At 52.2% G+C, this 22,894-nt stretch overlaps 1 protein-coding gene across 1 annotated transcript in view; it reads left to right on the forward strand.

Annotated features, from left to right (window-relative positions):
• The window catches only part of TBCD (tubulin folding cofactor D), a 179,978-nt gene that overhangs the window by 133,708 nt on the left and 23,376 nt on the right, over window positions 1-22,894 (forward strand). Inside the window, exons 21-27 of the mRNA XM_081220636.1 lie at window positions 1,234-1,294; window positions 2,632-2,654; window positions 8,660-8,691; window positions 16,739-16,801; window positions 17,961-18,037; window positions 19,507-19,579; window positions 21,985-22,103. Of these exons, the coding sequence (XP_081076762.1) occupies window positions 1,234-1,294; window positions 2,632-2,654; window positions 8,660-8,691; window positions 16,739-16,801; window positions 17,961-18,037; window positions 19,507-19,579; window positions 21,985-22,103 (448 nt within the window). The remainder of the gene's footprint in view (window positions 1-1,233; window positions 1,295-2,631; window positions 2,655-8,659; window positions 8,692-16,738; window positions 16,802-17,960; window positions 18,038-19,506; window positions 19,580-21,984; window positions 22,104-22,894) is intronic.

Genomic DNA, 22,894 nt, shown 5'->3' on the forward strand with positions numbered 1-22,894 from the left:
GGGCCCTGTGCTCCTGACAACATCTGTCAGTGGCCCCCTGTCCTCTCTGGGGGACCCCACCTCTCTGGGCTTCTCCTGTCACCTCGCTCTTTCTGAGGTAAACAGATTGTAAAAGCAAAGACACGTTTTCAGAGTTTGTCTTGAGTAGCTCGTATATTCAGTATTCTTTGTTCATTTATCACTTTCAATAATTTAAATACCAGAGAATATAAATTTTAAAGTGTCTACCAGGAGCCTTTTCTGCTGGCTCAGTTAGTATAAATAACAGTAGACACGCAGCGTGGGGTTGCTGAGAAGGTCCGAATGTTGAGAATGTTTTGTGAAGCAGCTGCTTCGTCTTCCTACTTGACTTTCCAACTGACTTTTCCTCAAAGGCAAAAGCTCACAGCACACTGTGATGTCTGTGCTGTGGTTCTTGGACTCCAGCTTGGGGAAAACTGTATTTTAAGTGGCTTCCTGTCCTTCGAGGTGATTTCCTAGGGACACAGTGATAGCAGGTCTGAATTGACCCTGCTTCTCTCCCACAGTCTGTTTGAATGACATCTGTGAGGGGGTAAAATGGCACCTGTGGGCTTGGCCAAGGACCTGGTATTTATGGAATCCTCTCCTGGTGCAGCTGTGCAGGACTCACCTAATCCCCTGGCAGTGCGTGTGACAACACGTTTCCCCCCAGGGAAGGCCAGAGAGACCGGCCCCTGGGGGTTTTTTGGGGCTGGTCGTGTGGGTTGTCTACCTGCCATGAACCCAAATATCCCAGACTCCCAGAAGAAAGCAGGTTTCAGCATAAGCCATGTGGTTTGTGCAGACAGTCTGGGCAGTTAGGGAATGGGGAGAGCCCTCCCGAGATGCAGGTTTCTGGGTGCCGAGCAGGCCTGTCCAGGGCGGCAGTGAAGCCGCTGGCTGCAGGGCTCTGACCGCAGCCTCAGCCACTGTACTCTTTTCCAAAGCAAGTCACGGGGCACCTGGGAGCTGGGCTACTCCCCGTCCCGGGGCCGCAGATGCTTCCCGAACATGGGGTCCCCGCTCTCAAGCAGGCGCCTCATCACAGCCCTGTCGCTATTGTCTGCTAACCGCTGACTGAGAAGGTCTTCCATCTGCCCCCTTGAGTGGATGTACCTTCAGGGATGCCCCTGCAGGTGCTTGTGGGCTGGGAGCTGGCAGGCCACCAGGCCTGCATGCGTGTCTCCCTGACGCTGTCCCAGGACCTCACACGTTGTGTTTGAACTCCCGCAGGCCCGTCTCGGACTTCCTAGACGAGAAGACCGTGCAGGGCCTGAAGCAGATCCACCAGCAGGTCAGTGTGCAGCCTCTGGGGCGCCCCTCTTCTAGGTCTCCTGGTACCTGGGGCCTGCCTGCCCCCAAGCCCTCCCTGCTCCTCAGCCCCAAGTGAAGCCCTGAGGGTCAGTCCTGGGGCTGTGGTGCAAACCCTTGGGGTGAGCTCGGGCTCTTCTGTGTGGCCAGGTGTCCTCCGCTGGACATTGCAGAACACCCGCCTTTCATCTAGTCCTGCTGTGCAGCCTGGCCACCCTCCTCGCTCGGGGCGTGTCCTCACGCAAGGGCGGCTGTGCAGTGGCACACAGAACAAGCACGAAGGCCTTGCACCCCCAGCTGTGCCTCCACGGTGGGGAACCCCGAGTCTGAAGTCACACCCAGGGTTTGTGTATGCACTTCTCTGGGGAGGAGGTGTGTGCTTTTTTCTGGGTTTTTGAGATTCTCAACGGCTTCTGCGAGTCAAAATTGGTGAAGTATGAACTGTAGGTCTTAATGTTATAGGATAACCTGGAAGTCACTCTTGAGATGTTAAACGGCTTTACTGTTTGTCGTTCAGAGTAGAGTTTTGTTTCCTTTAAGATTTAGCTCTTCATGTAATAATTCACCGTTTTGACGTCTTTCCCTCCTCAGCCCGTTGGTGCTGTTAACTTTCTTTTCCATTCTGGCAAAACCGTACCATCTGTTTAGGTGCATTTCTCACCTTTAGAGTGGAGTCTGGTGCTCACCTGACACTGTCAAGCCGGGCTGACGCCGTGTGACGCAGGAGGCGGTTCAGTGCGGGGACCGTCCCCCGTCCACGGCTTCCTTTTTCTGTAGAGCCTGGGTAATAGTGGAACCTACTTGCTTGAGTTTCTGTGAGAATTAAAGAATGCGTTCAGAGAGTTGAGTGGAGGTGGTGGCACAGCATGAACTTTCAGTGAGTGGTGGCTGGGATGGTAGTTAGTGGTGATGCTGTGAATTGCTTCTCTGAGTTCCTGGCAAGAAGGACCGTTAGGGTTAGTTTACTGCCTGAGGGGCTGTCGGCGGGGGCAGGTCCGGGTATCCAGGCCCCGCTCACTGGCTGGCAACCCTCTTCCTCCCCTCTCTGACCCTTGGTTTCTCTTCCAGGTGAGGGAAGGAGGGATCTGGGCTGTTGTGAGGATTAAATGTGGTAATGCACGGTGGGTCTTAGTGAGGGAGGAGGGGCTTGTTAGTGAGGTGCTCTTGAAGAGTGGAGGGGCTCCATCAGCCCCTCCTGGGAAACGCCCACCTGTGTGTTTCTTTTTGTTATCCTTTTGATGCTTGTTATATACCTGCTGTGTTATTTTTTAAATCCTAGTAATTTAAATAACTAAGTAACTTTCAATTCTTTATTTTTAGCTTTATGATCGTCAGTTATACAGGTAAGCTTTACACACCTGAAGTTTTATGTTTTGTGAAGAAAATATTGGGCCCCTAGTCACGGGTGTCTCCCGAGTGGTCCTGGCCAAGTTGTCTGTGCTTATCCTATTTGAGGGGGTGAAGAGCCATGAAAGGCCTGGTTGGATTCTGAGCTTCACTGACGACGTGGTGAGAAGCTTGCTCGTTTGACTGTGGAGTCTGACGGGGCTGGTGGCTGTGGACAGTCCCCCTGCCGCAGCGGCACCGCCTGGATCTGCCTTCTGCCCTTTGCAGTGGGTCCTCTCCGCCCTGGTGGCTCTGGTTTGCCCTCTGAATGTCATGCGGATAGAACCATTCTGTGGAGCCTTGGGGTCTGGTCTTTGTCACCGAGCGTGCTGTTTCTGAGATTCACCGTGTGGTCGGCATACAGCGGTGTGTTCTTTTGTACTGCTGTGTGGTGGTCGGTGGCGTGTGTGCTTGGTGTGTTTATCCGCTCACCAGGTGATGGGCGTCTGGGTTGTTCCAGCTTTTGGCTTCTTCGGGATAAAGCTTCTGTGAACATTGGCGTACAAGTCTTGGTGTAGACGTGTTGCTGGGTCATGCGGTGCAGTGTGTCTCAGGGGTCCTCGTCAGTGCTGCGTGTGGGCAGCCTTAAGCGGGGGCTGATCCTTGGGTGTGGGGTAGCTCATCACCACTTTAGTTTGCATACCTGGGGCCTGGTGACCTTGACACCTCCTGTGTGGACTGGCTGTCCTCCCTCTTCTGTGAAGTGACTGTTCAGATCTTTTGCTCATAAAAAAAATCTCATGCTCTGTAGTCTTCTTACCAAGCTGTCAGCACTCTTGTCATGTTCTGGACACGAGCTCTTTGTAGACAGGTGATTTGCCAGAATTTTCTCCCAGACTGTGGCTTGCATCTCATTTTTCTTGTGTTTTAATGTAAAACGGTGCAGGGCAGTGGACGTCAGCCTGTTCTTGTTTGACGTGTTCTCATTTTGGCCGCTCTCCCTGCCTCCAGCTTTCCTGGCAGCCCAGGGCCTGCTGTGACCTCCCCGCCCAGGGTGGCTGGGGCCACACGGGGGCTTCTCTCAGAGGTTGCTTAGGTGACCTCACAGTTAGCTGACGTCACCCTCTGCTGATTTGGATCTGATCTCAGTCAGTGCTTATAATTTAAACTTGATCTTCTTTAAGTCTGCGTCCCCTGCCTTACTTCAGAATCCCTTTTCGGGACGAGTCTGCCCGTGGTCAGGTTGCTCACTGACGGTCAGACCTGGCCACCTCTCGGACCCCCTTGCGACCAAGTGGCGCATAGGTGCGAGCGGCTCCTCCGCATCCTGCAGCGCCTCCAGGATGCGGGCCGCGTCTGTGTCGGGACCCTCCGTGGCCTCTGTGGCCTCCGTGGTCGGTGTGGAGACGGGCCGAGGTCTCAGGGCTTTTTGGTGGTGTCTGTTGCCCGTTTAACTGTCCTTCCCTTAGGGGCATCCTGCAGGTGGTAAACTCTGCTGAGTGAGGCTCCTCCTGGGTGGGTGGAGCCTGGTGTAGACCTGAACCAATGGGCGTGGTTCTGCCTCCCGGTTCCTGCTTCCTGGATGGAGGCCTGGAGGGGGTTCCCATGGGGAGGCCCGTGGGCTGCTCTTGGCTGTTCCACTGATGCTGCTGCTTTCCATCTGTTTTAACAGAAAGAAAGGAGCGACTCACTTCCCCTTACATAAAAACATGTTCATTTGTTTCTAGTGAAATGGCTTGAACTCCACGGGACTAACCAGGGATGAGGCAGGCAGTGAGCTGTGTGCGGAGGGCCACCGACCACCCCAGGGCCATTGTGCTTATGTTGTGTGCGGCTTTCTTTGGAGCTGAAGGCTTCTGATGAAATCCGTTAGCATCTTATAAATTCCAAATGCACATCTGCTCTTTGCCTTTGAATTTTCTTTTCTAGTGATAAATCTCAAAAATAAATAGAAAATAACCCCATTCAGTGAGGCTAGTGTAGGAAGATAATGCACGTGGCCTCTGGTGCAACAGGGGCCCTCTGGGTGGGACGGGCCTGGGTGCCTCAGCAGTGTTTGTTCACGAAGTGTGACTCCCACACAGGTCTTGGCCAGAGGCCCTGGCAGTGACCACAGAAGGGGGGGGGTCACATGGCCCCACAGGACCAGGCCAGAAGGCTCTTGCCGGGGCTTGAATGCGAGGCGTCCAGTCCTTCTGACCTTGTAGATCCAGCTTAGCCCCATTATTTCCTTGGACTATTTTCTTATTGTGAGTTTGGGGGTCCCCAAGACCACCTTCAGGCTCAGTGGCTTGCTGGTGGAAGGACTGAGAACTCAGCAGAGCCATTATGCTTGTGGTTATGGCTTATTGCAGCAAAAGGATACAGATTAAAATCAGCAACATAAAAGGCCCGCAGGACAGAGTCTAGGATAGACCAGGCACCAGCTTCCTGGGTCCCTTCCCTATGGAGTCATGCTGAATCCTCCCTGTGACCACTCGTGACACATGCACAGCTATTGCCACCCACGGAGGGTCTCCACCACCCCCACCGCCCCCCGCCTCCGGGCCTTGGCGTCCAAGGTTTCCACTGGGTTGAGCTGATTCCCTGTGACCTGAGGCCTCACCATAGATGGCACCAGCGTAGACCTTCCAGCAGGGCCCCCGGCCCAGGTAAACAGAGGATCCTGTCAGGCAGAACCTTCTAGGGGCTGGGAAGTGACCTCCCACATCTGGGACAAAGCGCCAGACCCATCCTTCCTTGGCCCTCACCTCCAGGAAGCAGCCTTGGCTGTGGAAATAAATCCTCTGTCCTTGAAGGGACCCCTTAGGTCTGCCTAGTGCTAGAGCTGTGTGTCCCATGTGCCCTCTGCACCGGCAAAAGGATCAGAGCATCCCGTAGGTTCTGACAAGCTGATGGGGCTGCCCCGTGACACCCTGGGGTGGTCAGTGCTGGCTGGCTGTGTGGGATTGTTCTGGGAGGACCTCTGTGTGCAGTGAGAGCTCTGAGCACTCGCTGTGTCCAGCAGGTTGGAAGGAAAATTCCCTGTTGGGAGGGGCAGGAGGGTGAGGACTCCCGGCCAGGCTGCCTGGTGCTCCTGTCTTGCTGGGAATGCCTGAACTCTCAAACCCCGCAAGTGCTTCCCGTCCACAGGCCTGGAGTGCCCTGGGGAGCCCTCATTGAATTTCTTGTGACACTTGAGTTCATGGCAGCCTCATTGCTTGTGATAGTCGCCTCCCAGTCCCTGCATGTCACCTGGCAGTGTCAGGCCCTCCTGCAGGAGTGGTGACAGGCCTTCATTTGCAGAACAGAAGCGTGAAAGTCTTAATCTTAAAGAAATGTGAACTGTGGGTAAATGAAAATGGCAGCTCACGAAGTCGAGGGAGATGGATCTTGATCTTGGAGGGACATGTGAGGTGCATGTGGGATTTGCACCAGCCCCATGCTCTGGTCCCCTGGAGGGTGTGCTCCTGCCCCTCTGTGAGTGAAGCAGTCAGCCGTTGGGAGGCCACCCGGTGTCCTGGGAGCCATGTCCGTGCGGCTCCAGGAGTGCCTGGTCCCCTTGGTCTCTTTGGGGCCTCCCGTGGCTTTCTCAGCGATCTGAATGACGTTGGGAACTGTGTTCTCTTTGGCAGACTGTGCTCGGAAGTCTTCCTGGGAGAGGGCATAGCAAGGACTGATTTTCTCTAACCCCCAACATTTTAGCTTGAGGGATTATGGGTCTAAATAAAATAGTGCAGTGAATACCTGTTCACCTTTCCCGCATTATTAATAACATTTTGACGGCTTGTTTTATCTCAGCTAGTGTGTGTGTGTCTCTCTCTCTTTATATGTGTATCATTTCTCTTTATGGAAAGAAAGTTGCGGGCATGTTGCTTCCTCTTTAAAACTTGAGAAAGCATCAGGGAAGAGCAGAGACTTTGTCCTGTGTCACCATGTACAACCAGTGTCCCCACCACACCCAGGAGAGTCGGTGTGACCTCAGTGACTTGTGAGCGCAGGTTCCTTCAGGCCATCTTTAAATGCTCTCCGTAGCCTTTCCCCTTTGAACTAGGACCTGCTTAAGTTCATGTACCGTGTTTGGTGTTATTCAGTCCCCTCCGTTTTTATTTTTCAAGATACAGTCTCTTTTTAAGAGTTCAGGCCGGTTGTGTTGTGTAACATTCCACATTGTGGGTTTGCTGGGTTGTTCCCTGATGGTTGGACCTGGCTTACCCATGGCATGGCTGGCGTGGACCCTGGTGTTGCCTGTGAAGGGGCTGTGCCAGTGTACTTGTCCCCTAGTAGAGATGCTGAGTTGATCCCTGGGTTCAGGGATGACCTCCAGAAGGTCCGATGTGCCGTGAGTGAGGTGTGTCCCCTGGCAGCTAGCGGCTGACCTGAGGGGGTGGCTTCGAGATGTGTGGATCCCTGGTGTCCAGTGCCTGCCTGCCTGGCCTGAATCAGTCGTCGCTCTGCGGCCTGCCAGAGGGTGCCTGGCTGATTCCCTCATTCGTTTTCCGATTTGTCTGGCGAGAGCAGCGTCCCACCCCACTCCCACCCTGCGCTCTCTTTCTAATGTATCACTATAGACTCACGGGTCCTCCCCGCCCCCCAGTGCGTTGTAATCCAGGAACATCATTGTTATTCTTTCTGTTGCTCAAGCTGTCCCATATTTGACCCACAGGAGCCTGTTTAAATGAACTCCTCTGTCATTTTCACATGATTCACTTAGTCTTTGAGCAATATCTTTTAAACCTCTTTGTTTCTAGTATTTTGCTTTCTGTTCCTGTCTTCATTGATTGCATTCAGTGCAGTTTTTATTTTCAGATCTTTGTTTTTTCTTTCTTGCGGTTCCATCCGTGTCTTCCTCATGCCTCAGTCTCTCTCCTCCTCTCCTTGGACATGTGCAGAAGCTAAGGGCTGTTCTGACCCCGCGAGTTCATTCCGTCGTCTTGGGTGCTTCTGGGTCTGGTTGTGTGGACTGGTTTTCTTGGAGCTGTGGGTCCTGTTTTCCTGGTAGTTCTGTTGGGTGCCAGGCTTTGTAGTACTTTTGTCGCTGGGCACCGGCTGCTGCTTTCTGGTGGTGTTTGGTTGGTGGGATCGCTTGAATCCTTTCAAGCCCTGTTCTGAAGGCCTGACGGGGCCAGAACAGTCTGACCAGCTGCCGAGGCGGCCCTTCTGAGGGTTCTGCTGACGCCTCGTGCGTGACCAGACCTGTGCTCTGGCTCATGGGGGCTTCCTCCCGCCTGTATGGGTTCCTGCAAGTGCCCTGCCTTCTCCTTAGGAGCATTTCTCTCCTCTCAGGCTCAGGTAGTTTCTTTTCTCGCATGTGCAGCTCGAGGTCAGCGCTGTCTGGGCTGCTCCCCAGCCCCTCAGATTTCAGCTGCCTCGGCCTCCCCACCTTCCAGCTCAGCCTCTTGACTCCGCAGGACAGGGCAGCTCCGCTGGGCTTCACTACTGTGCCTTGGGCTCTGGGACTTAGCTGCTCCCTCCCTCCTCCCAAGACCTCTGTTTTTCGGCATCTGAACCTTTATTTCATCCAGTTTTCTATTTATTTAAGGCAGGAGGGCAAACTCGAATCCTGTTCCTCTCCCTGGGCCAGGAGGCAGTCTCATAACTTTCCTACCTTCTCCCTGGAGTGTTTCTTGGATTCACGTCCACCAGTTTCCCGTTGTCAGCGTCCGGGGTCAGTCAGGGTCCACAGACGGGCAGCGTTTCCTCTCCCCAGTCCTGCTGGATGATGATATCTTTCTAGTGCCCTAAGTTCCTTTAGTTGTTACAAAGTAAGAGTTGAACAGTGTTTGGGGTTTGTTATATGTGATTGTGTGATGTGATTAGTACCAGTGATTAGAGTCTCCAGTAAAAACTGAAAATCATCTAGAAGGCGGTCACAGCACATATTTTCATAAAAAGTAGTTCATACTTCCAAGAACAAATGCAACTTATTTAACATCATAATACTTTTTGGAGCCTGAAGTTACATTTGTTTCTTGGTGAGGGTATTTTATGTTGTTTTGTGTAACAGGAGATTTAACCTTGAATGTTTTCATTAACTTTTCAGGGGTCTGGGAGGAGAACTCATGAGACACGCAGGTAGGTCTGAGCCACGGAGGCTGCAGATTTTGGGTTGTGGCCCTTTTTTCCCACCATTGAGGGAAGACAAAATGTCCTAAGGGCATTTACTTCATTGCTTTCAACACTGGGAAGTTCCCTGATGGGCCCCTTTGCAGTGACAAGTGGCGGGGTGGTTTTCTGGCCAGAATTACCATGGCGGTGTACCTGGCCTGCACACGGTAACCCCGGGGCTGCCTGCCCAGCTCACTGCTTCTCCTGTGTGTGTTCACTCGAGGCTCTAATTTTCAGCTTCTGTGGGTTTTGATATATTTTAGTAGCCACGGGGCTGCTGGCAGCTGGGGTGGGATGGGTGAGAAGGGGATGATAAAGTTAGGGCTGTCGAATGTTGCCATCTTTCCCTCTTCAGTACAATAATTAAATGTAACTGTAGAGCAAAGAACAGTTCTTAAGATTATATTTAAATGTTTGCAGGGAACTCAAGAGATGCCAACATGTAAATGTCTAGATTTCTTGAAGCCTTTTCAGCTAAACCTACTAGAAAACCCAGGACTCTGTGCTTAATCAGGCGCCGGGTCAGTACTGGCCCCATGGTGGGCTAGGGTCCAGGAGAGCCCCTCACCCAGGGAGGGGGAGGGCGGGTGGGGGTCAGTTGGTGTCGATATGACAGACGTGCCTTCAGCATTCTGGGGTTGCAGGGGGCGACCACAGAACACATCTGCTTGGCCAGGGACGCGGGCTGGTCGGCACGCCAGAGGGCGGGTGGGGCAGCGTCTGCAGTCCTAACTGCGCCAGCCTGTCCCCCTTCCGCCAGGCTGAAGTCAGTTGTTGGGATCAGCCTGAGCTCTGGAGCGCTCAGTGTGGTCCCCTGGCCTTATCTTCTGGACCCTTGGGTGCATGTGGTTGTTTGTTTCCATCCTGGGACCCTTGTCCCCTTCTGGAGCATTCCACCCTGCCAGTTCCCACGGTTCCGTTTTGATCTTCTTCCCGTGTGCCCCTGCCTGTCCCCTCTGCCCCTCCAAGAGTTCATGTCTGCCAGTAGCCACTTGCCCCTGGGAAGGGGGTTACAGGGCCCCTTGCTGCTCTCAGTTGTCCCAAATCCTCTTCCTCACAAAGAGCTGCTGGCTTTCTTCTTCTGCCCCGGTCCTTGCTTGACTGGGGTTCTCAGTTTTGTTAGGAGGAGAGGTAGTGTGCAGATCCTTGGAGGCGCTGCAGAGACAGCCTTGCTGAGCTTCCGGACACTCCCTGTACTCAGACCTTGGCTGGTCTGCAGGCCAGGAAGGCGGTGCCTGGCCAGGCTCTGCTGCAACCCAGCTGCAAGGCCCTCCCCACGACCCCCCACCACCCGGAGCTCTTGCTCTGATCTTCGTGCCCAGCCTGTGCATATTCAGGGCCCAGTGGCCACGGTGACTTCATGCAGGTCTGGCACGTCACACCTCCGTCCAAGGAGGAGCGGCGTGGCGAGTGGAGTCCCGGGGGAAGGGATGGCCCTGGCCGGTGGGAGGGTGTTGGGGTTCAGAGTGGCCAGCAAGCTGGAGAGTGCTGGGCCTCTGGGTGGCCAGGTAGTTCCTTTGGCAGGGGGCAGGGTGTGTGTGGGGTAAGGCCTGGGTAGGACTGAGCACGGGAGCCAAGGGTGCAGTGAGGGCGTGTGGGCAGGGTCTCCCCCAGCCACAGCTGTCACAGAGCTCCTGACCGTACCGTGGCCTGGCAGCGCACTGTCTGCCCAGGACTGCTCCACATGTCAGAGTCAGACCACATAGGAGATGCAGTCCCACCTGAATGTGGGAAGAAGTCCTGGGCTCCTAGGAGCAGCATGAGAAGCAGTGTCATTAACAGGCCAGTCCACCGTACACAGGCTCCTTGTCTCTGCCACTGGGGACCGACCGGTATTTGCGACTTGAAGGCAGACAGGAGTGGTGCTGCTGGGTCCAGAGCACAAGAGGCCCGACCAGGGCCACGTGTGTGGGTCTGTGTGGGGGCGCACATACCTTCGAGGGGCAAGCCAGGGATGCAGGGTGACCCCAGCGGTGCAGACGACGGGGCCCCTCAGCGAGAAGGGGAAACGAAGCCGGAACGACTTCACGAGAAGCCAGACATCTCAGGAGATCAGGGGTTGGCTGAGTCAGTGAGCTTGCGGACTCACTGTGCACTGCCCAGGTTGTGAGCAGAGATACCTGGGGCTACCCTCCTGGACCCACAGATGTCAGAGCCAAGGCCACCTCGGGTGCGGAGGCAGGAACTGGGACGGGAGGCAGTGGGAGGGGAGCTGAACAGAGGTCCCTTCTAAAAGCGGTCCAGATGCTTGATTCTGGACGAGGCCTGCGGGGCCTCGTGTCCCGGTTCATTACTGTCGAGTAAGGCACAGGCTTCCCTAAGGCGTCTTCAAGGGCTGTAGTTTGCTTTTGGTGATTCTCTTTATGAATGTGAAGAGGGAAGCACAGACATGTTGTAGACAGTCCACAAAACGGCACTAGGAAAGCCTGATTCCAGTTCCCGAGATGATTCCTAGTGGAACTGGCCAGTCTCAAGGATCTGAGGGGCATCACCTTGTTTATGGATGGACTGCTGGTGACTCTGTGCAGGAAACCCCGTGTGAGCCCCCGACCACATGCATGCCTTGCTGAGGTCTGGGGCGCGAGTGGACCGGAAGGCCCGAGCCTGGTGCACGGGGCCAGCTGACCTCTTGGTGTTCTGGCCACTACACCGACCCGACCCGGAGGGACCCACCTGAGGCCTGCGTCTCTCGCCTCCTGCCTGCCCTCGGGGACTTCTCTGCTGGGAGGTTCATTTCCTCCATGTCAGCTCAGTGTTCTCACGGGTTTGACGGGTGTCGCTTGGGGCATGGACTCTGGAAGGATGAGCTGGTTTCTACCGGCTGACACTCAGACTCTGAGTCGCTCCCCTGCGTGTCATCGACAGCTCGTGATCTGCAAACCGTTTCTGGGTTTAGGGGCTTGGCTTGGCCTGGGGTGGGGTGCAGGGCGTCTGCTTTTGTGTTGAAGCAGTGACTTTGCACAGAAACCATTGCTCACAGTGAAGAGGAAATAAAAAGATCACCCGTCATCCCAGCAGTTGGGGACAGCCACTGTTTCAGGAATTCCTTCAAGGTGGTTGTTCCTTCCTTATCAGTTCATGTCTCAGGAAGTTGGGGTCATGTTGCATGTAGCCTCCCACGCCAGCTGGGTGAGCTGCTCATGGCTGCAGAGTGACTGCTGCGGCTGCGTCGCCCCGCCACCCGTCACAAACACCGTCAGAGCTCGGGAGAATTGCCTTCTTAGGACAGGGAGCGAGTGCCGGAAAGGATGTGCACTCCTGAGCCGTTCCTGGGCCGCTGCCGCGTGCTTCCCAGAGTGTGCCACCAGCCCGGCAGACAGACGGAAGGGGAGGATCAGGGAGTGGCCACCTCTCGTTACTTCTTCTTGGGGACGGCGCTGGGAAGATTCGAGGCTGAGTGGCCACTCCCCTCACATCCTCAGCTGTGTCTTATTGGCTGTTGAACCCATCTGTTGAATTCTTAATTCTTGTGTGTCTGTCTTTCATAATTTCTGTTTATCTTTCATATTTTCTGTATCCTTGTCATGGTTTTCAGTCATTTCTTTCACCTCTTTGAACACGATAAGCACAGTTTATAATCTGTCTCTAAAAATGCCATCATCTTGTCCTTTTGTGGTTCTGGTTGTAAAGGCCTGGATGTTGGGTATGAAAAATTACAGCAGTACTTTGAGGCCTAGAAACATCTTTTCTCCCAGAGAGCCTTACCTTTGCTTCTGGCCAGACGTGGGGGATTCAGTGCTGGACTTCAGCGAGCTGACCCACACTTTACACTTACTTCTAGGGTGTGGTTCTTTGGATTCAAAACCCCCTAGAAGCCCTGGACTCCCAGGTTTGTACCACCACCACCCCTTTGAGGCTCCTAGACGCCGTGGTCGTCTTCCTGGATTGTAGTGCGTCCTCCGGGGCCCCCGATACAGGTCAAGGAGAAGCTGCTCTCCTCGCTGGGCCTTCCCTCCCTTGCTGGCTCAGCAGTGACTCCGAGCACTTGATTTTAATTTTGTCCAGTGTTTTAAAAACGTCTTAGCTGTGGGGTGGTCTGTATTACCTAGTGTGTTCGTTTTTTTAACCTTTTATTTTGAAATAATTGTCAACTCACAGGAAGTTACAAAGTCGGTACATAGAGCTCTTTGCTGCTTTCACCAGCCTCCCCCGGCGACAGCATCTTAGGGTATCACGTCAAAGCCGTGACGTCACCGTTGGCGTCCTCCCCGCTAAACAGACAAAAGACCCCGCTTGGCTTTCAGCAGTTTTCACGTGCGTCCGGGTTTCTGCAGCTGTGCTCACGGGAGTCCAGCCAGCACCGGTGGGGGTGCGGGACTGCCCCCGGCGTGGCCTCCCTGTCCCCCGGGCAGCCACTGATCTCTGCTCGCCCCTGTACTTTGCCATCTCGAGCACGTTGTGTAGATGGAGTCTCTTGGTGTCCCCTTTTGGAGGCTGACTTCATCCATAAGCATAATGGCCCTGAGACCCATGCAGACAGTTCATGTGCTCATAGGTTGTCTTTCTTGTCTCCTTTCTGGTTGCATCAGAGTTTGTTTTAACCCTTTGCCCATGAAAGGACATTTGGGCTGATTCCAGCGTTTGCTACTGTGAGTAAGGCTGCCAAGAACGTTTGCATACAGGTTTTTGTGTGAACATAACTTTTCATTTCTTGGGGATAAATGCCCAAGAGTTTCACTGCTGAGTCATATGGTTAAGTATATGTTTCCTTTTGTGAGAGACTGCCAGACTCTTTCCAGAGTGTCTGCACCATTTTACGTTCCCACCAGCGATGTGTGAGAGAGTTCCAGTTTCTCCACATTGTCACCAGCACTCGGTATTGTCACTGTTTTTAACCTTGGCGGTCCTAGTAGGCTTGCGGTGATATTTCATTGTGGGTTAAATTTCATTTTCTTAACGGGTGGTGATGCTGAACATCTTCTCATGTGCTGTTTTTTTCTTTTTTTTTTAACCTGATAAAGTACATTTAAAGTTCATATGCAGGGAGAATATCCAAGAAAATTATTTTTAATAATAATGAGGCTTGGATTCTCCAGTCCTTAAGATGTCCTGTGAACTGCTCTGTTCAAAGCAGAATGGCATTTCTTAGGAGCAGGCGAATAGATTGGCAAAATAGAAGAGAGAATCGGAAGTAAAGCATATATGGGATTTGACGTGTGACAAAGAAGACGTGTTTCCAACCTCCGTGAAGAGGGCAGTTTATTGAGTGGATGATGATGTCACAAGGGGCCATGTGGAAGAAAACAAAACTGTGTCCCTACTGCACACATATACAAAACTAAACTTCTGATTAACAGAAACTTAACTGATTAACTAAAAATTTCAGTATAAAAAATATAATTTAAAAAACTTCAAAGAAATTTTAGGAGACCTTAGAGGATCACGTTGGTCCTTAAAAAAACTTCCTAATTTGGAAGTTTTCAAATCTACACAAAGCAAAGAGAAATAGAGTAATGGGTCCCATGTATCAGGCCCCCAGCTTCAGTGAGCATCAGTATTTGCTCCTCTTGTTTGATCTGTTCCCTCAGCATATTCCTACCAGTCCCAACCCCAGAATTATAAAGCAGATGCAGACACTGTGTTGTAGCACAACTGTGCTGGTTAGTTCTAACTGGTAAACACTTTTTTTGTTTTTTAAATTTGTTTCGTTTTGTTTTTGGCTCTTGGCACATAACCACCTAACAGAATTAACAGTAGTTCTGCAGCTAGAAAAGAGCAACAGAAAATAGTTTGTTTAAATGAATATTAAAAGCTTTCGTATGGCGGAATAGACCATGTATAAAATTAGTAGACAAAACATAGATTTAGAGGTAATACACATATAGCAGTTGAAAGGTGAAGTTGTTATTTATAGGCTGCAAAGACTTTTAAAATTGCCAATAGATGATAAGCAATCCAGCTGAGAATTGGGCCATGCAGGTAAGTGGACACTTCACCTGAGCGTAGACCCAGGTGGGCTCTGAGTTGGTGACGGGTGCCCAGCCTCGTCTGGTCGCTAGGGAGATGCTGATTAGCTCCACGAGGAGGAAGTGTCTCCTCGGTCACGTTGGCTACATCAGGGCTTGGTGGCCCTGCTGCCGATGGGGTTCTCGCTCTGGAGTGTGCCTTGTTACGGTCTTTTCAGGCTGCTGTGGGCGGTGTCTCTTATGATTAGAAATGTGCAGTCTTCTGCCCTGCAGGGCCACTCCTGGGACTCTGCACCCAAAAAACGTGTAAGGGTGATGGGCAACCTGATGGGCAGACAGGCAGTCTGTGTGCCAACAGGGATGTGTGTGGCCACCTTGTTTGAAGTGAGGAAAACTGGAAGGAGAGCTTAGCCCGTCAGGAAATACTGAATAAATTGTTTCACAGCCATAGTGTGGGATGTTACCTGTCTACTAAAGAGCGTGGGCTCTCCAGCGGTTGGTTATGTTGTTTGAGAAAGAGCAGTTTGGCGGCGGGAGCCGTGTGCGAGGGCCTGTGTCCGTCCTGATTCTGCTGGAAGCTCCCGCCTCTGGCCCCTGGGCCCCTTCGTGCTGGGCAGGGCCACGTTTGTGGTCACAGATGGTGTGATCAGAAGCTGTGAGGAGGAGGGATGGTGCCACTCTGTCGGGAGCCTTCCATGCTCACGCAGACTCTGCAGAGCTGGCTTCCTCACTAGCCTAGCAGCATTTCAGATGGTGGCCGCCACCTGTCACTGGGGTCCCTGGGTGACAGTGACGGGCACCCCTGTTGATGCGTGACAGATGTACAGCATGAACAGGGGGCACCTTTGTTGCCGTGGATGCTGAGCTTGAGGCTTTGTTGCTTCAGCGTCACCCAGCCCAGCCTGGCCGTGTGGGGTGTCGGTGGTCTGTGACCCTCCGAGCATGGAGGGAGGTGCAGGAGCCATGCTCCAGCTCAGCTTAGTCTCAGGGTCAGGTGGGAGCTCGGTGACAAAGAAGGAGTAGGGGCACAGAGCCGACAGGGAGGTGTGCCTGTGCCCTCTCAGCCTGTGAGGGTCCATGGGGGGACCCCCAAAATGCATGGCCCCCACAATGTCAATGGTAGTTTTCTGTTTTGTTTTTCTGTAGTGTTAGATTTTTTTCAGCAAATGCAAGTTACTTACTCAGTAGGAAGAAACCACTATGCTGTTTCTATTTTAGTGACAAAGGTGGGAGTGCAGAGGCTGCCCTCTTGTTGTGTCGTGAGTGGGCCGCGTGAGGAGTTGTGTGGTCACGATGGGCTGGGGCACATGGCCTGTCGGCAGGTGTCGGCGGGTGCCAGGCGGTGCGTCGGGCAGGTCAGGTCACTGCAGTGGTCCCCATGGTGGAGCCCCCTTGGTGGCGGGACCATCACGGTGTGGCCACCAGACGGAAGCTCAGGCATCCTTGCAGTCGTGGCCAGTCAGTAGCTATACTGGCCATGTTCCCACCCACAGACGTGGTAGTTCAGTTATAAACACGGACACTACATTATTCACAGAGGTGGGGAATTTACCAGAGCTTTGAATACCGCAGCTCATCTGGGGACCACCCTATGGAGATGATAAATGTTACCTCCTCTGACCCCATCCTGACCCTGGTGCTGACCTGAGACCGGGGCATCTCCTTTGTCTTTGGAGTCCCCGTGCCCCAGGAGAACCTGCTTCTCTGTGGTCCTCACTGGGCAGGTGCCTGCTGTTCAGCCACAGCTCCTGGTAACCTGTGGGTGTCGATGGCCCAGCAGCCAAGTCCTCTGCATTGAGTCATCCTTGGGGATTCGTATGGGGGTCAAACCTTCAGCCTCCATATAGCACTCCCTCGACTGTGTGGGGCTCCCTGAGGTCACCCGCTTGATGCTGCTCCTCGTGGGTCTTGGAGCTGCCCCTGAGCCTGGGCCAGGTCTGTGCTGAGGCCATTCTGGGGGCTTGCTTCCAGACACCAGCACCAAGGCATGAGGAGGGGGTGTGGGGAGGGGGGTTGGTGTTGCTGCTCTGGGCTCAGGTGCAGCAGGGTAGGTGCTGTGATGGGCACTTATGGGGAAGTGACATTGTGTTCATCCTTTTTCTTCCTAGTGTGCGTTTTAATAGAAAACTTGTCCCTTTCCAAAATGCCCTTCAGAGGTGACGCTGTGATCGGTAAGTGCCTGTCTTCTCCAGTGATTCACATAGTGGCCTTTTCTTCCAGAACTACTTCAGCTTAAAAAGTGAAGACCAACCTGTTAGGGTGGATGGGAAAGTTCCATCCTGTTAGAATCCTTGTTTTTTTTGTTTTTTTTGTTTTTTTTTTTTTTTTGGTACGCGGGCCTCTCACTGTTGTGGCCTCTCCCGTTGTGGAGCACTGGCTCCAGGCTCAGCAGCCATGGCTCACAGGCCCAGCCGCTCCGCGGCATGTGGAATCCTCCCAGACTGGGGCACGAACCCGTGTCCCCTGCATCGGCAGGCGGACTCTCAACCACTGCGCCACCAGGGAAGCCCCTAGAATCCTTGTTTTGAGGTTGCTATAAGAACCCATTGTAAACAGTGAGCATCTACCACACTCTCCCCACAAAAACAGAGACTCTCCCCTCTCTTCCAAGGGGTCAAGCTCCTTCCTCAGAGCTGCTGACTGGGGCTCTGCCTGTCACGGCCGTGCCCAGCACCTGGCATTCTCGGCTGTTCCTCTCCCAGATGGATGGTGTAAGCCTGAGGGGCACTCTCTCACAGGGCTAGGGGAGGGCCAGCAGTTGCCACGGCTCTCCCTGGGGGTGGCGGCCAGGCCCCTGTGCGGGTCTGGGAGCCTCTCCACATTCCATGGCACCTGGCCACGGAGACGCAGTAAGACAAGCCTCGGGGTCACCTCCACCACTGGGCTGTCCTGGCTCTTTGGTCTGCAGCCTCAGAAGTTCTGTAACTTAAAAAAAAATTGAACAGATATAGTGTTTGTTTCCAAGTATTGGATCTAATTGAATTGAATGTTTGGGTCTTTATTGGTGGGGGTCTGGAGGGATTGTTCGGGAGAGAATTACAGGAAAAGACCACCTGAAACCTGAAGGTGTGATAAAAGAACAAACACTTCCCCACGTGACAGTTTTCACATTTCAACAGCGGAAAGACGACTTTCCCCCTTCAGGTGGAGAGGGCGAGGGCCTTTAGAATTTTGTTAGGTCTGGAGAACGTGTACCTTAGGTTTCCTCCAGGTTCCTCTCAAAGGGCACCATCTACTTTGACTTGAGAGGTAGAAGAAGATCTGTGTGTTGTTGTTTTTAATTTCATACAAATGTTCTTTACCGACTGAATGAATTTGTCTCTTTGACAGATGGTTGGCAGTGGCTGATAAACGACACCTTGAGAAACCTTCACCTCATTTCAAGTCACTCTCGACAACGGATAAAGGTGTGGGGAGCAAGGGCTTTCTGGCTGTTGCACTGTGTAGAAATAATTACTTATTTTAGTGTTTGTTTCAAAGGGCTGCGTGCATTATGATTCCCTTTTATAGACCAACATGATTGATAAATGCCATAATTACCTTTGGAATTCTGGATGATACTGTCTTTGTAATTTATGATCAAGAAAACTAATGCAGCCATTATTTACCAGAATATTTAAATTTTTTATTACTGTTTCTGGCTTTATTGTATTTACCTTACAAACATTTTCCCTATACACTCTATGTCCTATTGAGTTGTAGAATTTTAGGGTTGGAAGCTCTGTTCGTGATGCTCATGTACTGATGAGCAAACTGCATCCAGAATCATGTCAGCACGTCAGCGTTAGTCATTTCGAGCGAGCAAGAGTGTGTGTGTGTGTGTGTGTGCGCGCGCGCGCGCGCCCGTCCCCGTCACAGTGGCCACTACTGTCCTGCCCCAGGACAGGTGAACTTTGGACTAGCAGCACTGCAACCCCTAACCCCTTGCAGAGATAACAGTCTTGGGTATTGATAATGACTAGGCTTTGATATTGAGGATGAAGGAGTGAAGGTACATGTTGGTTTCCTTACAGTTCTGCAGCCTCCTGTGTGGCTCAGCATTTCTGCTGGGTTAATAGAACAAATCTTCAGCCCCCCTCCCTTTTTTAAAGTAACTTTATCATTCTGTAGAATCCAGGTACAGTTTTACTAGTTGAATTTGAGTTCTTCACAATCAGTGCCTTAGAATTTCCTTTCAAAAACATATTCATAGTTGATTCATACCAGCCGTGATCATGGTTTGGTCTGCTCCTCTGATTTGTATGACATCCCTTCCCCAGCACCTCTGCTGGGGCTCCCTGGTTTGGGGGAGCAGCAGGAAGAGCACATGAACCCAGCATTTGCCCCTCACTGTACGATCGAGAAAGGCTTAGGTCAGTGACCGTGGAGGCTACAGGAGGGGCCGAGGGTCCTGCATGCGGTGTGAGCCCCGCACCTGCGCTTTGTCCCTCTCGCTGCCCCACCCTCAGATTGGCCCTTTCTCCTCATCCAGCCCCTCCTTTTCCCAGCACCCATGGACCCCAACTCCTCTCCAAACGAGGTCTGTACATGGCCCGCCTGGGGGCCTTGCCACGTTGCTTCTGGGTGTTTACCATACTTTTCCTTCATTACTTCTGCTGGGAAAGAATAAAATGCCACATTTTATTGTTACCTGTTCACATTGGAAGACATGGAATTTGCATTGTATGGAGGAAATAATCATTTTCTCTTCAGTGTATTAGTTGCAGAGAATATTAAAGTTATGACCGTATGTGACTGATGACCGGCAGATGTACTGGAAAGGATGACGTCAATCAGCCTCTGGGTCTTTCAAACCGAGTCACTGGCCTGATCGCAGGGCTCCCCGGCTGCTCCTGGGCCGGGAGCCTGCCGCTCACTCACATCTGCTTCGTTTCAGGAGGCGGCTGTGTCGGCCCTGGCCGCCCTCTGCACCGAGTACCACTCTGGGGAGGCGGACTCCACTGCACAGGGTGAGTGGGCGCCTGCCCTCGGCCCGCATCCTCCGCGGCTGGGGTGGTGAGTGGTGCTTGGGTGCCCCTCCCGCTGCACTGTGGATGGGGCCTGGGGGGGCGGGGGAGAGTGGGCTCCAGGCCGTGGAGACACCCCCTCCTCCTCAGCCCGTCCCACCCTCGCCTGGCGCCCAGAGGGGCTCTCTGCAGGCCACGTGGGGTCCACTTTCCTGGATGTTACCACTTTATGTGTAGAATCAACCCTTACTTATTTCAGCAGCGTTTGCTTAAATTCTGTTTTTAAGTCAGCTTTCCGCCGTTTTGTGCTTTGGAGGCTCCCGTTACCATGGTGGAGCTCCCTGTCTCTGTGGAGGCCGCTCTTCCACCCCGTCCCTTGGTGCCCGTCCTTCCTTGGTGGGTGACTGTTTTCCACACTCGTTTCCCAGGCTCTGTCAGCTCAGAGTCGTCTGCTTCTGCTGTCCTGCCACATCCTCCTGATTTCATGCTTTCTCCTTGGAGTCTGTTCACTTAGTGATTACTTCGTTGACTTTTCTGTTCAGTGTAGTGTGTTTTAGAATTTTTGTATGACCCATGGCAGCGCTTTTCCGGCAAGTGTCCTTCACGTGTTAATACTTTTGCTCTTTTCCTCTTCACGGGAGCAGTGTTGGTGTAGCTGCCTCACCACACGTCATTGCATCAGTTGGGTTTTCCAGAACCACCTCTAAGCTGGAGTTTATCTCACACATCACATGGTCCTGTTTGTAGGGTCTAGTTCAAGAGTGTTAGTTTTGTATGAAGAAGCTTCATATTCACATGTTATGTGGCCCCATAGCTTTCCTTTATACCATTTTATAGAACATGCACTACAGTTACTTCAAAAGTAAAACACTTTAGAAATTATCGTAAGTGTAGAAGAATCATGAGTGCAATAGTCTAAATCTACTTTCTGTGAATTTTTTCAAAAATAAGAAAATATTTTGTAATTTGATCTTCTGACAGACTTTCCAGATTAATGATGTTACACTGTGTTCCTTTGCTGTAGGCAATTTTACATAAAGAGACAGAATGCACAGTTGGTCTTCTGTATCTGCGGGTTCCACATCCAGAAAGTTCCAAAAAGTAAAATTTGAATTTTCTGTGTCGGCACCTATTTGCATAACATTGACATTATATTTACAGCGATTGACACAGCACTGGCATTGTGTTAAGTATCACACATCACCAAAGATGATTTAAAGCGTATGGGAAGTGTGCGTGGGTTATATGCAAACACTGCACCATTTTATAAAAGAGACTTGAGCATCTGTGGATTTTGTTTTCCTTGGGGGGTTCTGGAACCAGTCCCCCTTGGATATTGAGGGACTAATGTAATGTTACTTTATATTAAATTGGGATGATCAAGTCATATTTTACTTTTTGCCTAAGAAAAGGGTAACATGCCATGTCACTCTGACTATAAAAACAAAGGACATTCTGAAATTAACATGTTATTGTTAAAACTCGAGTGAGCTGTAGAGAAGGATTTTCAGCTGCTGCCGAAGTGTGTTGTTTTAAGTTCCACCAAAGATATCACCTTAGTGTATGTACAAGTGGAGTTCCAGTTTTTTTTTCTTATCCTAATATATGAGGATGTAAGGTTTTCACATTTACATTACAGAAGTCATGCTTCGTTGAAATGTAAGCAGTGATAACAAGAATCTCTTCGGTTGTGGTAGGTAATAGAGTAAGGGTGTCTGGCCTTTCTTGACTTTCTGAGCTGCATTTTCAGAGAACAGATCTGGTTTTTCCACTTCACTTCCTAGAATTCTTGAATCACACCCTGGACTTTGAGGGCCCCCTTTCCCATTTCTCCCTCTCACAACCTCTGTTCCAGGTACTCTTGCAGTTCCCATGATGGGCTTTTTCTCGTGTGGGAAGGTCTTTTTTCCCCGCCCTGTGCTCTCACTCAGCCTGGCTGACTGCTCTGCCTGTTTCTGCCCAACCAGCCTTGGGTGTCCTGTGCAGAGCAGTCCCTGCACCCCTGCTGTGTCCGAGCGCTGAGCCCTGGGGGTCCAGCTTGGAACCACGTTTGCTCTCAGTCTTTGAGGAAGTATCCTCATTTCTGAGGAAGGCATTTGTGTTCTCAGTGAATAAAAAACGAAAATTTGACTCTGTTGACTACTGTTAAAACTGTCTTGGCTTTATTTTCCCAGGAGTGAAATCATGTATTAAAATGCTTACGAAAACCTTAAAACCACCCAATAAGTACTCTTTTCTTCAATCTGTTTTGATTTACACCACTTTGAAAATACATCTACTTTAGGAGCCTCAGTAGCTCCTCCCTTCTTCCTTCAGCACTGTTTGCTTGTGTTTTGGAACTTATGTGAAGAGTGTGTCTTGTGGATAATGGACAACAGTGGTCACCTTCTGGTTCCATCTTTTTTCAGAGGAGCTGGTAAAGCAGTATCTCGCCGAACTTCAGAGCCCCGAGGAGATGGCTCGCTGTGGCTTCGCCCTGGCCTTGGGCGCCCTGCCGGCCTTTGTCCTGAAGGGCCGGCTCCGGCAGGTGAGTCTGGCCTGAGCGTGGCGGGGTGTCGTGTGAGACCCAAGCGGGGTTTGTGGGTGGAAGGAATTCCTGAAAGCCAGCACGTGTGTGTACAAGAAAGGGGATGGGAGCACGGGGGGCAGCAAGTGGTCTTTGAGAGCCCGGTTAACGTTCTCCCCTGAAGGAGACTCAGGATGGCTGACTCCCAGGCTGGGTAGGGAGCTGCGGCCTCCGTGGAAACACACCTGGCCTTTACTTGTCTGTGGTGCATCACCCAGTGTTTTCTGCGTTAAGAACGAATGTCTCCAGCCTTGTCTGGAAATGCTGGCCTCCCCTGTGGCCGTGGTAAAGGGTGCTGGGTCTCCCACCCCAGGACTCCTCCCTAGGGAGCTGCCCTTTCTCTGCAGCACTGGCCCCTGTGTTTCTGGCATGGCTGGGGGCAGGGGGGTTCTCCCTTGAGCTCCACCGTCCTTGGCCTGTCTCCTTTCAGGGGTGATCTATCAGCTCTCCTGACACCCCGACTTGGGTCCTGAGCTCTGGGAGAGTGGGTGCCAGAGTCAGACCCTGGAGACCCAGCTGGCCTCAGCCCACCAATCTCTTATGCTTACGCTCCCCTCTCCCTTAACTCAGACATCAGTCATGGTCCTGCCAGCCCACCTCCCAGATGTCGCTGCTGCCAAGTGCCTGGCGCACACATGCCCCTCACCTGTATCACCTGTCCCTGCCCGGGACACCTTAGGATCTGAGGCACTAGACCAACTTACATACCGAGAGTGGGGACAGACCATCCAAAGCCTGCTCTGGGGCTTATC

Source organism: Mesoplodon bidens (assembly GCF_964165515.1).
Source record: "Mesoplodon bidens genome assembly, chromosome: 19".
Classification (NCBI taxonomy): domain Eukaryota; kingdom Metazoa; phylum Chordata; class Mammalia; order Artiodactyla; family Ziphiidae; genus Mesoplodon; species Mesoplodon bidens.